The 17,809-nt window shown below is 42.7% G+C and overlaps 2 protein-coding genes across 2 annotated transcripts; both read right to left on the bottom strand.

The window, feature by feature from the left end:
• Positions 1-5,022: 5,022 nt before the first annotated feature.
• LOC121531449 (homeobox protein HMX3-A) lies at positions 5,023-7,288 on the bottom strand. The gene is made up of 2 exons (XM_041836690.2): positions 6,777-7,288; positions 5,023-6,598 (listed from the first exon to the last, which is right to left on the bottom strand). Exons 1-2 carry the CDS (start codon positions 7,237-7,239, stop codon positions 6,027-6,029), a joined length of 1,035 nt encoding a protein of 344 aa, XP_041692624.2. The 5' UTR covers positions 7,240-7,288; the 3' UTR covers positions 5,023-6,026.
• Positions 7,289-9,527: 2,239 nt separating this feature from the next.
• LOC121531450 (homeobox protein HMX1-like) lies at positions 9,528-13,832 on the bottom strand. The gene is made up of 2 exons (XM_041836691.2): positions 12,860-13,832; positions 9,528-10,574 (listed from the first exon to the last, which is right to left on the bottom strand). The coding sequence occupies exons 1-2, from the start codon at positions 13,044-13,046 to the stop codon at positions 9,946-9,948; spliced, it is 816 nt and encodes a 271-aa protein (XP_041692625.2). The 5' UTR covers positions 13,047-13,832; the 3' UTR covers positions 9,528-9,945.
• Between the last annotated feature and the right edge of the window lie 3,977 nt (positions 13,833-17,809).

Genomic DNA, 17,809 nt, shown 5'->3' with positions numbered 1-17,809 from the left:
TTACACACAATGTTCTGTGCATGTTTTAAAGAAAAGAAAATAATATTTCTAAAATAGTATTAAGCAGTTTGTTGTGCTATGAGGTGTAATTGATCATGATGAACAGATATCAAAAAACGTCAAACAAAACGTCAAACAAATTGATGTTCAACAATGAGACAGCCATTCTACCTTCCAGTTACTGTTAGAGGAATGAGCACTGTGTTCAACAATGACTGGTTACAGCTCTACCTCCAGTTACTGTTCGTCTAATACATGAAACAATGTTAGACATTAAGACATGACCTTTGAAAATTACCAAATCAAAACTACTTAAACTTGGAAAAAAAATTGTAATGAAGGTTCATCATTTAACTCAAATAAGTATAGGTCAGAATACATCATGCAATATTAGTGTCAAAATGTTCATAAAAACACAGGACAGTTAAGTATGATGTCACTTTATTTATTTAAAGTTAATAAAAACACAGAACAGTACGATATCACTTTATTTCTTCAAAGAATGAAGAAATCACTCCTCCATTTCTTGGTTGCTAAGATGTGAATAGTTAGCCTCATTTTAAACAAGCCAGTAGAGTGTAGAGAATCACTGTACCATCTAAACCCCTGTGAAATATATTTCCCATAACCAATTAATATTTTCAGCTGCTTGAAGCTGGTGTACAAAACCTAAAGTAAATAGCACACATAGATTTGATTTTGGATTTGCTTTATTGGGATCCCCGTTAGCCGACGCCAATGGAGACAGCTAGTCTTAATGGGGTCCGACACATTTCAAAAAAACTTTTTTTTTATTTAACTTTTATTTAACTATGCAAGTCAGTTAAGAACAAATTCTTAACAAATAACGAAAAAAGACATTACAGACAAAATACTTTACAATTTACATTCATTTAAAAACACTAACATGTAGTGCATCTATCAGTTACAGTTACGTCTTAGTCATTTAGCAGACGCTCTTATCCAGAGCCACTTACAGTTAGTGAGTGCATACATTTTTCATACTGGCCCCCCCCGTGGGAAACGAACCCACAACCCTGCTACACATTCATGTCAGTACGTACACACAACAAGTAGGTCACATGGGGGAGAGGCGTTGTGCCGTGAGGTGTTGCTTTATTTGTTTTTTTGAAACCAGGTTTGCTGTTCACTTGCGCTATATAAGATGGAAGGGAGTTCCTTGCACTCATGGCTCTGTATAATACTGTACGTTTCCTTGAATTTGTTCTGGACCTGGGGACTGTGAAAAGACCCCTGGTGGCATGTCTGGTGGGGTAAGTATTTGTGTCAGTGCTGTGTGTAAGTTGAACAGATTTACCGCTTCTTAGACTTGATTTTCAATGAGAATGACAGATCTATATCTCACATTTCTATGTGAATTTGGTCAGGTCACCCAAAAAGTTGCATATCGCAGCTTTAAGTATTGACACTGCCATACTATGAGTTGGGTTACTCAAATGGTTCGAGGCAATGGGTTTCTGCAACAACAACAAAAATGTGTTAGCAGGACAAATTACTTTTTACAGTGTGGGCAGCCCCAGGGCATTATGGGTAGGCTGTAGTGTGACACTAGCAGAAAGATTTGGCTTTTTAGGACACACAAATGTTGTATGCACACACACACACAGACAGAGAGAGAGAGTTGTCCTTTAACAGCTAACGGTTACATCAATCAATAAGAGGTGTCAGACATTCGTTCCTATCTGCCACAGATACCTCTTAAAGATAGATACCTCTTAAAGATAGATACCTCTTAAAGATAGATACCTCTTCTAAACAAGAACAGGTGGTGTGTGTGTGTGTTTTCATAGAAAAAGTCTGTCCTCCGTCCTCTCTCCTCCGTGACCCGGAAAAGTGGTGCAGTGGTGGAGGAGAGAGTGTCTATTCATTAGTAGGCGAACAGAAGACTTGTCCTCCCCTCCTCCATAGCCTCCTTTCACCGAGGATAGTCATGTGTGTCCTACCTGGGTCCTTCACGGAAGAGTTTTGAAATCTGCCACACACCCTTTGAATCAGCTTTTGTTTTCTCAAAGGAGAAAAAGCATTCAAACTTTTAAAAAGCAAATGCTCCTTATCGTTTTATCTATAAAATGTATTGCACAGCTAGCTACATTTTTATTTTTTTTATCACTTTATACATTTATTTTGGGATTCCACCCTGTAAAAGTAATTTGCCTCAAATTGCTTGATTTTGCGCGAGTGGAGAAGGAGAGTCTAATTTAATACAAGCACATTTTAGTCCACTTTCCCTCTCCTCACCGCCTCTCCTCGATTACCTTTGACCTTTTTCAAAAGGCGGCCAGAGAGGACGGAGGAGAGAGGACGCAGGACAGAGGACGCAGGACAGAGGACGCAGGACAGAGGACGGAGGACAGAGGACAGAAATTAGCTAATAAAATGGAGGCCCCTGTTGCACATTTTACAGCAGAAGGTGGGGAGGAGGAGGCAAGTGGAAGGGAAATGTATCCGCCCACTAACTGTAAGTCACTCTGGATAAGAGCGTCTGCTAAAATGACTAACATGTAAAGCTGTTGCTTGTATTACCTGGGATAAAGGTCATTGGTCATTTGACCCTTGTGGTTCGATGGGGCTAAGTGCAGCGAAACAGAAGGGTACTCAGCGCTTGACACACACAAACACACACACACAGGGAGAGAGAGACAGTCAGTCTGGACTAGGTTTGCAAAATGTTGGTAACTTTCCAAAAATTCCCAGGTTTTCCCAGAAATCCTGATTGGAATATTCCTGGAATCAGAGGGAATACACTGGGACTCCTGCAAAACCTGGGAATTTACAACCTTATAAGGTATAGCCTGGACACTGTTACACTATGTACCTCCTGACCCATCAGAACAGACCCACTGTTACACTATGTACCTCCTGACCCATCAGAACAGACCCACTGTTACACTATGTACCTCCTGACCCATCAGAACAGACCCACTGTTACACTATGCACCTCCTGACCCATCAGAACAGACCCACTGTTACACTATGTACCTCCTGACCCATCAGAACAGACCCACTGTTACACTATGTACCTCCTGACCCATCAGAACAGACCCACTGTTACACTATGTACCTCCTGACCCATCAGAACAGACCCACTCTTCAAAAACTGGTTGAATCAACATTGTTGATCATTTCAACCCAAAAATATATATGTGATGACGTTGAATCAACGTGGAAAACTGATTGGATTTACGATAAGTCATCAACATAAGGGGATTTCGTATTTTTGTTACCCAACTTTTCAATCCCATGACATGGTGACATTTTTTGTTGATTTCACGTTGAATTCACGGTTAGTTGACAACTCAACCAAATGTAAATCAAAACTAGATGTTGAAATGACGTCTGTGCCCAGTGGGGAGGGATCAGTGGACGGGGAAGAAGAGGAGGAGGAGGAGAGCGAGGAAGAGGAAAATTATGAAGAACTCCATAGTTGCTGTAACCTTTAATTAAAAATGAACGAATCGTGAATTAAAAAATATCCTAGCTGGCACAGTTTGGTTCAACTCGTAAAATCAAACTTTGTGTACCTCAAGCATCCAGAGACTACATTTTAGCAGACGCTCTTATCCAGAGCGACTAATTAGTGCATACATTTTTTTTTTTTTTCATACTGGCCCCCCGTGGGAATCGAACCCACAACCCTGGCGTTGCAAGCGCCATGCTCTACCAACCGAGCTACACGGGACTGCTAAAGCAACGCAATGCAGCTGTGACAACAGGAAGCTGTTCTGTAGAACTAGCTCTACCTGCCGTTTAATTCACTGGAATTATTCAACGTCTAATCCCATGTCCAATTAAACTGCTCACATTTCCAAAGATCAAACCCTCATTAGAGCCTATGTCTGTCCCTTATGTTCCTTTTTCTATTGTTCCCATTTTACATTTAGTCACCATGTGGACACACATGACATAGCCCAACCTGTGCAGGTATGCCTTACAAAGAGAAATACCGAGGCCAAATACAGCGTCGTTATTAATTGATGGTGAAATTGCGCAGGCGCGTTCCCATGGGAGACCCTAGAGCGTCTCGCGGATATTGCGGGCAGGGAGGCGGAGATAACCCGCGCCGACCTTTTAGTGCGCCCTCGGCCATGGCTCCGAGCAGCTCCGTCTGTTCGCCATTTCCCTGCGTGGAGATGTGATGTGGAGACCGTGGCGCAAGGCATTTTAACCAAGAATGTGGGTCACGAGGCTAAGTGTGAATGACGAGGCTAAAGGCATAGAATTAGAATTTCACGGCTACTTTGTCCGTTCTGATCGTTCTAATTCTAAGTCTAAATGGCTAAATGAACGTGTGCTGGTGAAATGCACACTCCTTGTTGTAACATCATGCCGTTTTGATTAAACTTAGCAAATTTGTTTGTGCATAAAAAGTGCATCTCTGGGGTTTACTTGGGCACATTATTAATGTCCAATGAATTCAATACAGGCCATATTTTTATGCTAAATTTAGCACACTCTCCTTGCCGAATAGGTTACAACAGAATCTCATATTGAGGCTGTGTGTTTGGAGGGCGGAATACACCTTTACGGGTAAACACTATATCTTTGCCATTGTACATTCTAAAGACTGCCGATAGACCTGCAATATACGAGTTGTAAGGGGCCACTTTTATGCTTAAATACTCCCAAAGTATATTGTCAAGTGTCAAATATTGTGACAAGCAGACGAAAACAACAGGCACATAGGCCTTCCGCAACAAATCTTTCCAACATAGACCTACTGTAGAAGGAACGGTTAACATTTTACAACGTATTTATGATAAGCTTGCATACATTTCTCTTCATTTAGAAGCCTAGTTCTTAAAGCACTTGACTGATCAGTGATATTCCAGAAAGCAGGATTAGCTCTCTCTCTCTCTCTCTCTCGTCTCTCTCTCTCTCTCTCTCTCTCTCTCTCTCTCGCTCTGTCTCTCTCTCTCTCTCTCTCTCTCTCTCTCTCTCTCTCTCTCTCTCTCTCTCTCTCTCTCTCTCTCTCTCTCTCTCTCTCTCTCTCTCTAGTCGTCGTCGATAATCGGATTCACATGTTGTGTCTTGAGATTAGTATAGTCCAAGCGTGTTACAACAACACGTCTATTGTCTTCGCTTTCATAATATTATGAAATGTAATTTTTCTGTGAAAAATCCACATTTAGCACAGGTTTCTTGAACTGTACTAATAGTTAGCCCCTTTATCCTACAACTGAAGGCTTTAAGGCACAGCGCAGCAAAACATAGTTTACATAAACCTTTGTACCAAACGATGTTTTTATATAAAACATTTTTAATGACAGATTCAGTCAATATTATAGTTGTTTCCCCGATTTGGGACGAAATAAGAATGTTATACTTCAAATTGAAATAAACTTTAAACATGCGTAAAAAAAAAAAAAATCTATTACATTCATTTAAATACATAGTTAATTTAATTAATTGAAAATTCTATATAATACAGTAAACGCATGCAAATATAATACCATCTTTGGCCGTGTTTAGACTGCTAGAAATGCTGTTGTTAATAACAGGCTAATAATAATAATAATTATAGTAATAATAATAGTAATAATAACAATAATATATTAAATGCTTATTAGACCTACTGTTTTAGGTCTACGCTGGTACTCTGAATACAAAACGATGATCTATTATTATAACATCAAACGGAATATGGAGTTATTCTGCATGTCTTTGTGTGATAGGCTATCCTGAAAATATGTTGTTCAGTTTCATATCAACATTGATGTCTGTCAATAAATAAAATTGGCGTAGGCTATCAACGTGATATGTAGGCTACGCTAGGCTTAGGTCAAAAGGTACCCGTAGGCCTACATGGGCCAGACTCGGCCTTACGTTTTTACCACAATGAAAAAACGCTAAATGGTGAATCTGAAATTGCCATGATATGTCACTTGTAAACAGTCTCTTTATGGCGATGATGCAGAAAACTATATAGGCCTAAACCCAACGCCTCCTTCGAACAGACTAGGCCTAGTCTATAGGACTACGTCTCCTTTAAACAGACTAGGCTTAGTCTATAGGACCACATCTCCTTCGAATAGACTAAAGTACTTGCTGGCGTTGGAAAAGCAATAATAAGGCGTGCTACTGCCAGGGTAGACGATGGGCAGGGGCATCGGCAACAAGCATCTCCCTAGCAGGTTACTGTTTTTGTACAAGGCCGGGAGCTGCAGAGCCTTCCCCGGACCCGCTTCGGAGAAATCACCGTTGGGACCATCTAGCGCTGTTGAAATCTGTCTTTTCATTTTATTCCTTCGATTCTGGAACCAGATTTTGACCTGCGTTTCCGTCAGCTGGAGAGAACTCGCGAGACAGGCGCGGTCGGCGCTGCTAAGATACCGCTTCACGTCGAACGTAGATTCCAACTGAAAGATCTGTCTCTTGGAGAAGATGGTGCGAGTTTTTTTCTTGGTTATCAGTTGGTTTTTCTTGCCGCCGCTGTCACCGTCCCCGGTGTGATGCGTCGAGGAGCAGTCGTCGCCGCTGTCCCCGCTTTCGAAGCAATTGTCGGTGATCTGTAACGAGTCTTCCCGGGTGATAACGAAGGCCTCGGGACCTCCGGTTGGGCTACAGTCGTTAACCGGCTCTGAGAACGGAAATGGGACAGAAGTTGTATTCCGCAACAGCTTGATGCTGACAGTTTATTAGGCTTCAATATTTTGCTACCCATAAAAATGCTTTGGGCCCGATGTGTTGAATCAGGCCACAAAAGGGCCGTTTATTAGGCTACAGTGCAGTGTTTAACACATCCATATTTTGCCTACCTGTATCGTGTAGCCTCATCTCGGGGTCCACTCTCCGTTGATTGTCATCGAACCGGTACAGCCCCGTGCTATTCTGCAGCCTGCTACCGGAATGACAGCTGTCAACGTTCCTCCTACCGTTACCGCTCGAGTTTGTCTGCAGGTTCAGAATATTGTCTATGGTGAATTTGAGAGACGCGGCAGTCGGTCTGCATGGCGCGTCCACTTTGCTCATCATTTCCTTAACGAAATAGCCTCTTTTCTCCCGCAAGGAATTATGGAACCAACGGTCCTGCGCTCTAGAAGTGGGACTTGGAACTCTCTCTCTCTCTCTTCTTAACGACTTCTTGACGCTCCAAGCACCATTGCTCCATGCGAGGATGATGAGGGGACTGGACTGGGGGCTTGCGCAGCGCGCCTTTCTCTCTCTGCCTCGCCCGTTACTTCCACGGACCGGATGGAACGTTGGTGCGCCCTCGTCCATTGGACAAGAGGAGTGCCTGCGAGGGGCCAATTACATCAAGGGGAGGGGAAGAGAGAGCCGGAGAGCAGAATGTTATCGTTTTTTTCCTTTTTTTTTTTTTTTGGAGCTAGGCATCTGGTTTAAAGGCTACGAAATTAAGAATGGAAAGGATTCATCATAAATAATTTAATTTGAGGTGTTCTGCATTTGAGGAATAGGCCTATGGGGTCGCTGTGTGAAATAGGCTATTTTATTTTTCTGCAGTCATGGCTTTGGGTTGGTGTAGCTATAGACCCTGCAGTTTTGCCTTAGAAGTTAGGCTACCTAATGCATCCTTTTTAGACCCAACACCTGGTGCTGGCTGGGTCCACCAGATGTGTGTCGTTGGGTGAAGAGGAGGTGGATAACGGGGTTTCTTTTCAGCGTTTTAATGTATTTTCTTTAAAACGACTGGCAAGCGTTTTAATGAAGGCTTTTTCGATGAGCTATAGTTTTCAAAGTAAAAGGCAAGAAAAATACCAATTAAATATATTATAAATAGTATTTACATTAATTTAGCTGGAATAACATATTGAACACGACATTTACTGTAAGTTAAAATAGCCTAGGTCTATTTCAATGTTTTTATAATTTCCATTTGATTTAGGCCTGCGTTGCAATGTCTTATTGCATTTTTATTTCTTTGCATCTTCTGAAATCGTTGACTGATAGAATCGAATAAATCGAATAGAACGCTTTAGCCTACTATATTTTGCACGAGGCCATGAGGTAAAGGCCTATAACCAATATTATGCCAGAAAGCCTACTCTCTATTGTGCAAAACATAGGCCTGTTTAAATAGGCTATATTTATTCATATAGACCTAGGGTAGGCTACTTTTATCCATGTGATATTGAGCATTATATTTAGGCCTTTTTATTGTCCGGAATAAAGTCTAGGCCTAAACCTTCTACTTTATTGTTTGCTGAGATGATGATCATAACGCTATTTTTTTTGTACATTTTACAGATAAAGCATAGAAGAAGGAAGTTGAATTAGTGTATGTTATTTTACCCGGGGAAAACCCGCTGCCATACGTTCTCGCAAAACGCAAAACGTCTATCGTCTTCGATGGGATTTGGCTGGGGAAGAATATCGTCCACATTTTTTTGTTGTACTCCTAAATACGTGTTGTCCTCGAAGTTATCGCATGCATCCTTCTCCCGAAGGAATAGCGGCTCCCACTTACAGGCACGGGCTACTGAATATTTAATCATAATAAATCAATATTTATGACAACAAAGTAAAAGTATTGTTAACGTTAATGCTATAATCTCCACATTACACACCTTAGGCCTATTAGTTCGGATTGTAAAAAAAAAGGCTACTTTAGTGGGTCCGTCAACCCTCTGAATAAATCGCCTACCCGTGTTGCAAATAAATAAAACAATATTCTCATAGTAGCCTACTACGGGCCGTAGACAAAGCTGAGCGCTACCATAAAGGTCCATAAACCAACTATACTGTTCAACTGTTTCTTATACAGCAGCCTAGTCTACTGCAGCCCACATGAACAACTCGCCAGCTGCCAGCCAGCTCAGGCCCGGTGTTGTGGTAGCGTGATGTCATATTACGCAATAGGGTCTATTCACGCAGGGTATTTGAGGCCTGTAATTGATTTGTCCTCACCGTGTCGTCCTTTCGATGCCCCCGTGTGTTTATAAATATGAATGATGCCATCAAACCATATTTCCTCTTTTTTTTTTTTTTTTTAGTGAGGAGGGCAGTTCAGTTGTAGGATAGAGAGGATTTTAGGCCTGCCTAAAAAAAAATTAAAACATGTCACGAGCTAGTTTTTAAAAATATATTTAGCTTTCAAATAGGCACATTCTTCCCTTCTCCGCTCACCTACAGCTTTGTGCTACGCACTCCATTTTGTAACTGTTAACGTTAAATTGTATTAAGTGTAGGCCTATGCGCTGATATGTGTCAGAACTAACGCTGCGGCGGGGACTTGTGTAGTTAGCGGCATTCTATATATTCTGTCCTCCTTGGTGTCTATTTGATCAAGTAAAACTGGTGAAAGAAAAGATGTAGGCTATACTTGTAGCCTATAGTCAGGGAGGAGCCAAGAGATTGGGGTCAATTCCGATCAAATTACAATCAAATGACTTACAATTTCACATGGATTATCAACTGTGGGCCATAGTTGATACATCGAATCTCATGCAGGTTCAGCTCCGGACTCGATTCGAAACAGCTCGAAATTGACCCCGAGCACCTTGCGCGAGGACACACTGGACAACAACAGCACACACACACGTCACTCATCTCTTGTGATTTGTTTATTTACAGCTATATTGTGAAAAAAAGTGACGTTGGAAACTGTCTTTGAATAAACGTCTTTGCAAAAATAAGTGTGTATTCAAAACCTAGCCAATATGGGCCAGCTGAACACTATCATCATCCCACTGTGGCGAGAGTAGAATAAAGTAGATATGTAAAGTAGTACAATTAACAACTTTAAAAACACAGCGATCATTTATCACTTTAAAATGTGTGTATAATCATGGTCAATGTAAGCCTAAAGGCCTTCTCTTTGGATGCGTCAAACTTTTTTTACTTGTATAGTTTTCTGCGGCCATTGCATTTATTGCACGATTCAGTATCTTCAATAACTGAATAATGATAATATGGTGTGAACAAAAATGAAAGACCGATAATGGTCTCTCTCTTCTTTTTTTTTTTTTACACCAACCCTTTCATTTGCGAGCGTAGCAAACTCATGGAGTGCGCGAACGATGAGAGGGAATAGTTCACGGGGTTTGAGAAACTCGTCAAAGGTGGGGAGACCTGGGGCACGTTGATGGTGAAACCCAACGTCGAGGGCGTGGAGCTCTCGTGATATAGAATGGGAACTCTGACTATCCGTTGGGCCGAGTGGGAAACGTTTGTGGCCTCGAGATCCGCGGCCAACTGTCTCTTCCATTTGTTCCGTCGATTCTGGAACCAGATTTTCACCTGCGTTTCCGTTAGGTGGAGCGAGGCCGCGAGACCTGCCCGTTCAGAACTGCTGAGGTACCGTTTCAAATCGAACGTCGACTCCAACTGAAACACCTGACTCCGACTGAAAACGGTTCTAGTTTTCTTCTTCCGGACAGAGCTCGGGTCCAGAGGGGCTTCAAGGTCCGACCGATCATCAAAGGCGTTCTGCGTTTCGTCGTTGTCGTCGGTCAGGCTGCTGTCTGCCGTTTTCCGTCCCGTTTTGTAGCTGCCTTCAGTGGGTTCTTCCGACACGGCGGGAGAGACGGAGTCTCGGTCGCTGGCTGAGATGGAGCAGCAACGGTTAGCTGAGCTTCTGCTTTCCTCTTTGGGACCTGTGGAAAAAAATACAATAGAACATGAATAGAATATGAATAGAATATGGACACATGGCATCAAAGTTAGATTGATTTCAATAGGCTGTTGCTGAGAACAACAGTTGGCCAGAAAAACAAAGGGTTAAAATACAGGCCTATAGCTATAGTTCATCTTTGAACTGACGATTAACAGGATGGAGAGATAACTGATGGAGAGATATTTATAACTGATGGAGAGATAACTGATGGAGAGATAACTGATGGAGAGATAACTGATGGAGAGATAACTGATGGACAGATAACTGATGGACAGATAACTGATGGACAGATAACTGATGGAGAGATAACCAAGCTGGCCAAGGTGGTCAGGGGCCTACCAATTCTGAATAGTAGGATGCGCCCAAAATGGCCCCCTGTTCCCTTTACAGTGCACTACTTTTGACCTAGGGCCCAGGTAACAGGGTGCCATTTGGGACGTAACGCTAGTCTGATTGCTGTTGATACGCGCCTATAGACCTGACAAAACACTGTCATCAAAATATGAACAAGCTAACTAACAACAACCCTCCTAACCAGGTCCCTAAGACCTTCAAACAGCACCCTATTCCCTATATAGTGCACTACTTTTGACCAGGGCCCATAAGACTCCAAAGTATAGAGAATTGGGTGCCATGGGATATAACCTCGTGCCTGTACGGCTGTTCTGAAGAAAGAGGCCAAGTCCCCTGTCCCTCTTCTGCCCCTGCCGTCCACCCGACCCGGGGGTCACCCACTCGGACAAACCAATTGCGCTCTTGAGCCTTTAATGAGTTTGGAATGGCCGCTGGTGCGTTCGGAGAGAGAGAGAGAGAGAGAGAGAGAGAGAGAGGGAAAGACAAAGAGAGAGAGAGAGAGAGAGAGAGAGAGAGAGAGAGAGAGAGAGCAAGAGAAAGAGAGAGAGAGAGAGAGAGAGAGAGAGAGAGAGAGAGAGAGAGAGAGAGAGAGAGAGAGAGAGAGAGACAAAGAGAGAGAGAGAGAGAGAGAGAGAGAGAGAGAGAGAGAGAGAGAGAGAGAGAGAGAGAGAGAGGGTGGGGAGATAGAGGGATAAAGAGAGAGTGTCCTCTAGCTCGCTGATTCTGTTAGTTTTACCAAATTAAGCATAATGCCCCCCCAGTAGGCTGCCTAGTCAGACGGGACAGAGAGACAGACCCCATCCTATTCCCTATATAGTGCACTACTTTTGACCAAGGCCCTGGACTCTTTGACCCTCTCCCTTTATCAGTAGACTGGCTGACCAGACAGGACCAGGGGACACATCCCTCTATCAGTAGACTGGCTGACCAGACAGGACCAGGGGACACATCCCTCTATCAGTAGACTAGCTGACCAGACAGGACCAGGGGACACATCCCTCTATCAGTAGACTGGCTGACCAGACAGGACCAGGGGACACATCCCTCTATCAGTAGACTAGCTGACCAGACAGGACCAGGGGACACATCCCTCTATCAGTAGACTGGCTGACCAGACAGGACCAGGGGACACATCCCTCTATCAGTAGACTAGCTGACCAGACAGGACCAGGGACACATCCCAGTAAGCCTAGCGATAGACTACAATCCATAAATTGAACCCTATTCCCTATATAGTGAACTACTTTTAACCATGGCCGTATGGCACCGAGTTTGGTCTAACATAACACTAACTCACCCATAGGGCTCTGGTCAAAAATAAGTGCACTATATAGGGAATAGGGTGACATTTGGGATGCACGTATTGCGACAGGCAGAGTGCGTAATTAGAGATATAGGCTTAGTCGTGATGAGAAATAGGACTATCAGGACCACGATATAGAAGTAACATATTGTGTAACATATGTTCTGGGCCTAGGCGTAGTTATATGGACTTACGCGTCATGCGTGGCGAGATTCGTGGATGGCTTTTTTTGTATTTTTAGATGTGGTTAAACCATCTTTGCAGGTCTCCCTTGTAAAATAATTATTTTGACCTCAATGGGACTGATTAATAAAGGTTAAATAAAAAAGATGTTGGCTACAGGCCTAAAACCTCGTGCTGTTGTAGCCTAACATGATTGGCCGCTCAAACCCTTCGATCGCAGTGAGAAGCTGTTTTTATTTACAATTATAGACTATCCTACCAGCTTCGATCATGCAGTCGAAGATAATTATACTAATATTTATCTAATGGAATACAGACAGATTACTCTTTAGGGGTTTAATTTACAATGTAACCCATACCGTAGATTCGACCGTGCAGTTAAAAACGACTATTTATCCAACAGAATAAAGATATAGGCTACTTACTGGCGGACTTTCTGAAACATAGTGGTTTAAAGTGATCGGCTGCAGCCGCTCTGTAGCATGCTAACTGCGAGTCTCTCCGGGGGGAACCCTCGGCGCCGAGGCCGGAGCAGGCTGCCACTTGACCAGCCACTTGGCTCCGATGTCCCGCTAGGACTCGGCTAGGGTAGACCATCTCATTCCGCTCCATACTCTCCTCCGCGGTCCTGCTACTATACTGGCTGTTGTTGTTGTTGTGTCTTGTCGGTTGAAATACGTTGACTCTCCATTCTTACTCGAGCCGAGTAGGTTTTCAATGTAAAACGAGGAGACTTTCGACCGTGTCGAAGCCAGGGTGTCTGTCGCCTTGTCGTGCATTATGTTTTTAGTTGAGAAAATACGCAAATCCCTGGCCCCTCAAACAAAACAATCACGACGGGTCCTCCTGCGTCCGTCCGAACCTTCAATTCCGTTGTCGACGTGCACGTGTGTTCTATTACTAGGCAAAATAAAACTGTTATTTCCGTTGTTGTTGTTGTTCTTGTGTGTCCCGGCCAGAGCTCAAAAGCACAATCTCAAACGTGTTTCTCCATTTCCTCCGGTTTATAAACGATAAATCCTTACCGACACGTGGAAATCGTTACAGGGGCGGCCCTGGAGCTCCGTGGCGCCAGCAGCAGCACCGGGCAGAGTCCGGAGAGGTAGTAGCCTACAGCGGGAAGCGAGTCAACTGTATCCGCTGATTGAACAAGCACAATAGCAAATGGGATTACTCAAGGACCGGAGAGAGGTTTCCGGCCCAAATGGCACTCTGTCCCTTACACAGTGCACTACTTTAGACCACAGCCCTGGTCAAAGAGCCCTGGTCAAAATTAGTGCACTATAAAAGGAATAGGGACGAATACGAGAATGACTCTGTCTGATGGGGACTCGCCTCTAGTCTCCCCTCAGCTACTGCTGAGTGCGCTCGTGTGTGCCTGCGTGCGTGCACCTCCGAGGCCAGGGAGAACCCCCCCTGTCAGTGCACGAGCCTTTATTTGGGTCAAATTAGGAGGCAAATGAAAATACAGGAAGAGATAGAGCGCGCAGTCGTCCTCCTCCCGGGTTTCCCGTATGGTTCCACGTTCCACGGCGCTATACGCGGAAAGGAAGAGCCGTCTGTATCTACTACCGTACACACACCACCGCCTATTGGCTGACCGGGAAGATGCAGTATTCTGCTTGTCATGTAGGCTCTAAAAAGGGGACTCCAAAAGCATCATAGTTAAAACTTTGAGGCCATGTTCTTGTGACGGAAAATGCGCCGCGCTGCCTATAGCTCTGCGTATAGCTCTGCCTATAGCTCTGCTTAAAGCTCTGCGTATAGCTCTGCGTAAAGCTCTGCGTGTAGCTCTGCTTAAAGCTCTGCGTATAGCTCTGCGTAAAGCTCTGCGTATGGCTCTGCGTAAAGCTCTGCCTATAGCTCTGCGTTTAGCTCTGCCTATAGCTCTGCGTAAAGCTCTGCCTATAGCTCTGCGTTTAGCTCTGCCTATAGCTCTGCGTAAAGCTCTGCGTATAGCTCTGCGTAAAGCGTTATTTGTTCTGTTGTAGAGCTGGGACGATACACTGCTAATCATTGACACAAACCATCCTGATCATTTATCGCAGGCATTTTTCTGATACCATTCCATACAGATAAGCAGCCTGTACTAGAGAAATTATAAGCTTGCTAATATGGGTGATTGTTAATGGGACAATTGATGTCTACAACCATCAAACTAGTAGTAGTAGATAATACCGTTTTCAAAAAACTGTGGCGCATATTATTCAAGTTATAAACGTTTCCTTCTATTTATCATTATCGCTTCAATTCAGGTAATTTATCGCAATATGGATTTTGTCCATATCGTCCAACTCTATCAGGCTAATGTAGGCTTTTACCGAGTGCGCTTTTCTGTGCGAGGAGAGAAGGACAGGCTAAATATGTGTTGTTGTTTTCTCTCCATTCTGTATGTGTTTTATTACTGCACTATTTTATGTTATGACGCTGTCGTCTTGACTGTATGTCATACCTTAGCTAGGAACACCATACTATATGTAGGCTAGCTTAATATTTCCGATAAGTGAGCAGTGACATTTATTTTTTCGAGCATATTTTGGTGAAAATAGATTCACTGTAGGCAGTCGTCTTATTATTAAGTCTTAAGTCTATTATTTAATTAATCTCCCAATCACATAGGCCTATAAATGAAGTTACGCTATTAGAACCAAGGACATGTGACATTTGTTTTTGAGTTGTGTCATTACTGTCATAAATGTCGTAAAACATTACTCGTATAAGAATTACGGCTATGGGCCGATTGCATATTGCTTTGCTTTCAACTTAGGTCCTAGCCCTACAATACATCCAACATAATTTGGATTTCATTTTGGGCTGGATACGGAAAATAACGGTATTTTAGACCTATACCCTACCCTGGCCTGTATTACTGACAGAAATATTACAGAAAAACACGTAGGCCTAAAACACGAATTCCATATAAATCTGTCGATGTGCCCTTGAGCAAGACACTTAACCCTAATTGCTCCTGTGAGTCGCTCTGGGTAAGAGCGTCTGCTAAATGACTAAAATGTAAAATGATGTTACATTACTCAGGTAGTCAACAATAGCCGAGATCGGCTATATATATTTTTTTTTAATGACACTGAATATGTTTAGACTTTTTACGTGTCTGCAATCCAGCTCATCGATTGGCCTATGTTCTGGGCTATACATGTATTGGTGGCATTAATTACGTCTTAATATTAATTAAGTTAATATTCTCTTTCCTAAGGAAAACCATGGTTTCATCATCCTTCATGGAAATATTCAATTGAGCGCCGAAGGCCCTTTTTACCCTTTAAGGTTGAAATGGCAACCAGACATGTTGGGCTTTTATTATTTATCTCAATGGAGTCAGCGGCAGTGATGACCTTTACCCGGACAACTAACTGGCTCTCCTCACCGCATCTCTCTCCCTCCCTCACTCTCTCTCTCTCTATCCCCCCCTCTCCTCTCTTTCTCTCATAGTACCTATAGGCCAGAGTTAGCCTTTGACACACGGATCATAGAGCACGCTCCTCTTTACACTACACTCAATAACGGGAATGAAACGGTCCTATGACCCGGTGCTCAGAGAGGTCACGCACCTGTCATGTCTGGTTGGAGTGAAGGACCTAGTAGGGCGTGGTTCGTTGTTGTTGTCTTGATATTGGGGTGAGTGGTTGGACTTAGTGTGTAGAAGGATGGATGCATTTTTGGGTCTCTCAATCTTTGCTCTTCAAGGGAAAAAACTAATCGGCATACAAAATTGAAATTATGTAATTTTATATATTTTATGAGCTATAAGTGCATTGATTTATTTACTTAGGCTACTATTATTTATTTATTTACTGAAGTATTGAAACTTGAGCACAAACTTATTAGACATGCAACGCATTTCTTACATTGTTTATTATTGCAGCTCAAAAACACAACCCCCAGATATTGTCATGTAGGCCCACTGAACTTCCGCATTCTTTGCATTTCAAACCGTCTTTTGGGTTGACGGTTAAAATATCGTAAGAAATGCATGGACATTTCTGCATGCCCAATGGTGGAACAAGCTCCCTCACGACGCCAGGACAGCGGAGTCACTCACCACCTTCTGGAGACACTTTAAACCCTACCTCTTTAAGGAATACCTGGGATAGGATAAAGTAATCCTTCTACCCCCCCCTTACACCCCCCCCCCCCCCAAAAAACAAACAAAACAAAACAACAACAACAACAGATATATATATTGTAAAGTGGTTGTCCCACTGGCTATCATAAGGTGAATGCACCAATTTGTAAGTCGCTCTGGATAAGAGCGTCTGCTAAATGACGTAAATGTAAATGTAAAATGTAAATTTGTGGCAATTTTTTATCAAACCTTATGGGACATGATTTGTCTATTTGGGGGTGAATGTCGTCATATAGCCCAATTGATAAAATAATAGTCTATTGATTGCATCCACAGAAAATACAAAGTAATTCAATAATAAAAATAGGCCGACTTATTTATGGCATCCCACGCACAAGTTATCTCTAGGCCATCAATGTAAAAACATTGCTGCAGTCATGCCGCATTCGATAAAACAATGTTGAATGTACTTTGTTTTTTCGGGCCCGAATTAACCACATTGTTGTTAAAATTACTTGGCCTAATTGTAGATTTAGCCTTTGTGCTAAATATTTCTAAAATGTTCCGGTTTTGTCAGGTCGGATCTGTCCTTTCGTGTGTAGCCGAATAACGTGTGATCATTTACAAGGGGAAAAAAACCTGTCCTGTCTGCTTGATGGAAGACGGATTGTTTCACTCAGTTAGATCTAAAATGAGCTTGCTTGGAATTACGGTTATGCCTATAGGCTATCACTCGAAATACCTTGAATTTCCCTGTTGAAAACAACCACTTTGCCTACTCATCCGCTAGGCCTACGTCTAGCCTGAGTCATTTAATAGGCGTGCTAGTCATCGGTGATATCCCACTGGGCAAAAACTGGTTGAATAAATATTTGTTGAATCAACGTGGACAACCCATTGGATTTGCACAAAGTCATCAAGGTAAGGGCATTTCGTATTTTTTCACCTTTTAACCTAAATCCAATGACATGGTGATTTATTTTATTGTTGCTGCTGTTTCACGTTGAATTCACAATAGTTGAAAAGTTGAAATGTAAATCAAAATTAGACCTTGAACTGACTTCTGTGCCAAGTGGGATCTCTTGATTAAGAAAATATTTTATTGTAATTCGCCCCAAAATATATTTCAGGGTTAATCATCCTTCCCATACAGGACTGTACTTCTAAAGAAAATAAATAAAGGCCAGTGTTAATCTAAAGTCATTATCTTATCCGATCCAATGTAATGGGAAGTCATTGAGCTTGAACACAACACTACAGGCTACACTGCACTCTCAACAAACCCGGGAAA

The sequence above is a fragment of the Coregonus clupeaformis genome, unplaced genomic scaffold (assembly GCF_020615455.1).
Source record: "Coregonus clupeaformis isolate EN_2021a unplaced genomic scaffold, ASM2061545v1 scaf0406, whole genome shotgun sequence".
Lineage (NCBI taxonomy): Eukaryota > Metazoa > Chordata > Actinopteri > Salmoniformes > Salmonidae > Coregonus > Coregonus clupeaformis.
Note: the sequence above shows the minus strand (reverse complement) of the source record. Positions and strands in the feature narration are given on the sequence as shown.

Coding starts and splice junctions, on each gene's coding strand:
- LOC121531449 (XM_041836690.2), bottom strand. CDS start 7,239: ATGGACGAGGGCGCACCAACGTTCCATCCGGTCCGTGGAAGTAACGGG. Junction 6,599..6,776: donor GATGAGGCTACACGATACAG/GTAGGCAAAATA, acceptor TTCCGTTCTCAG/AGCCGGTTAACGACTGTAGC.
- LOC121531450 (XM_041836691.2), bottom strand. CDS start 13,046: ATGGAGCGGAATGAGATGGTCTACCCTAGCCGAGTCCTAGCGGGACAT. Junction 10,575..12,859: donor ATGTTTCAGAAAGTCCGCCA/GTAAGTAGCCTA, acceptor TTTTTTCCACAG/GTCCCAAAGAGGAAAGCAGA.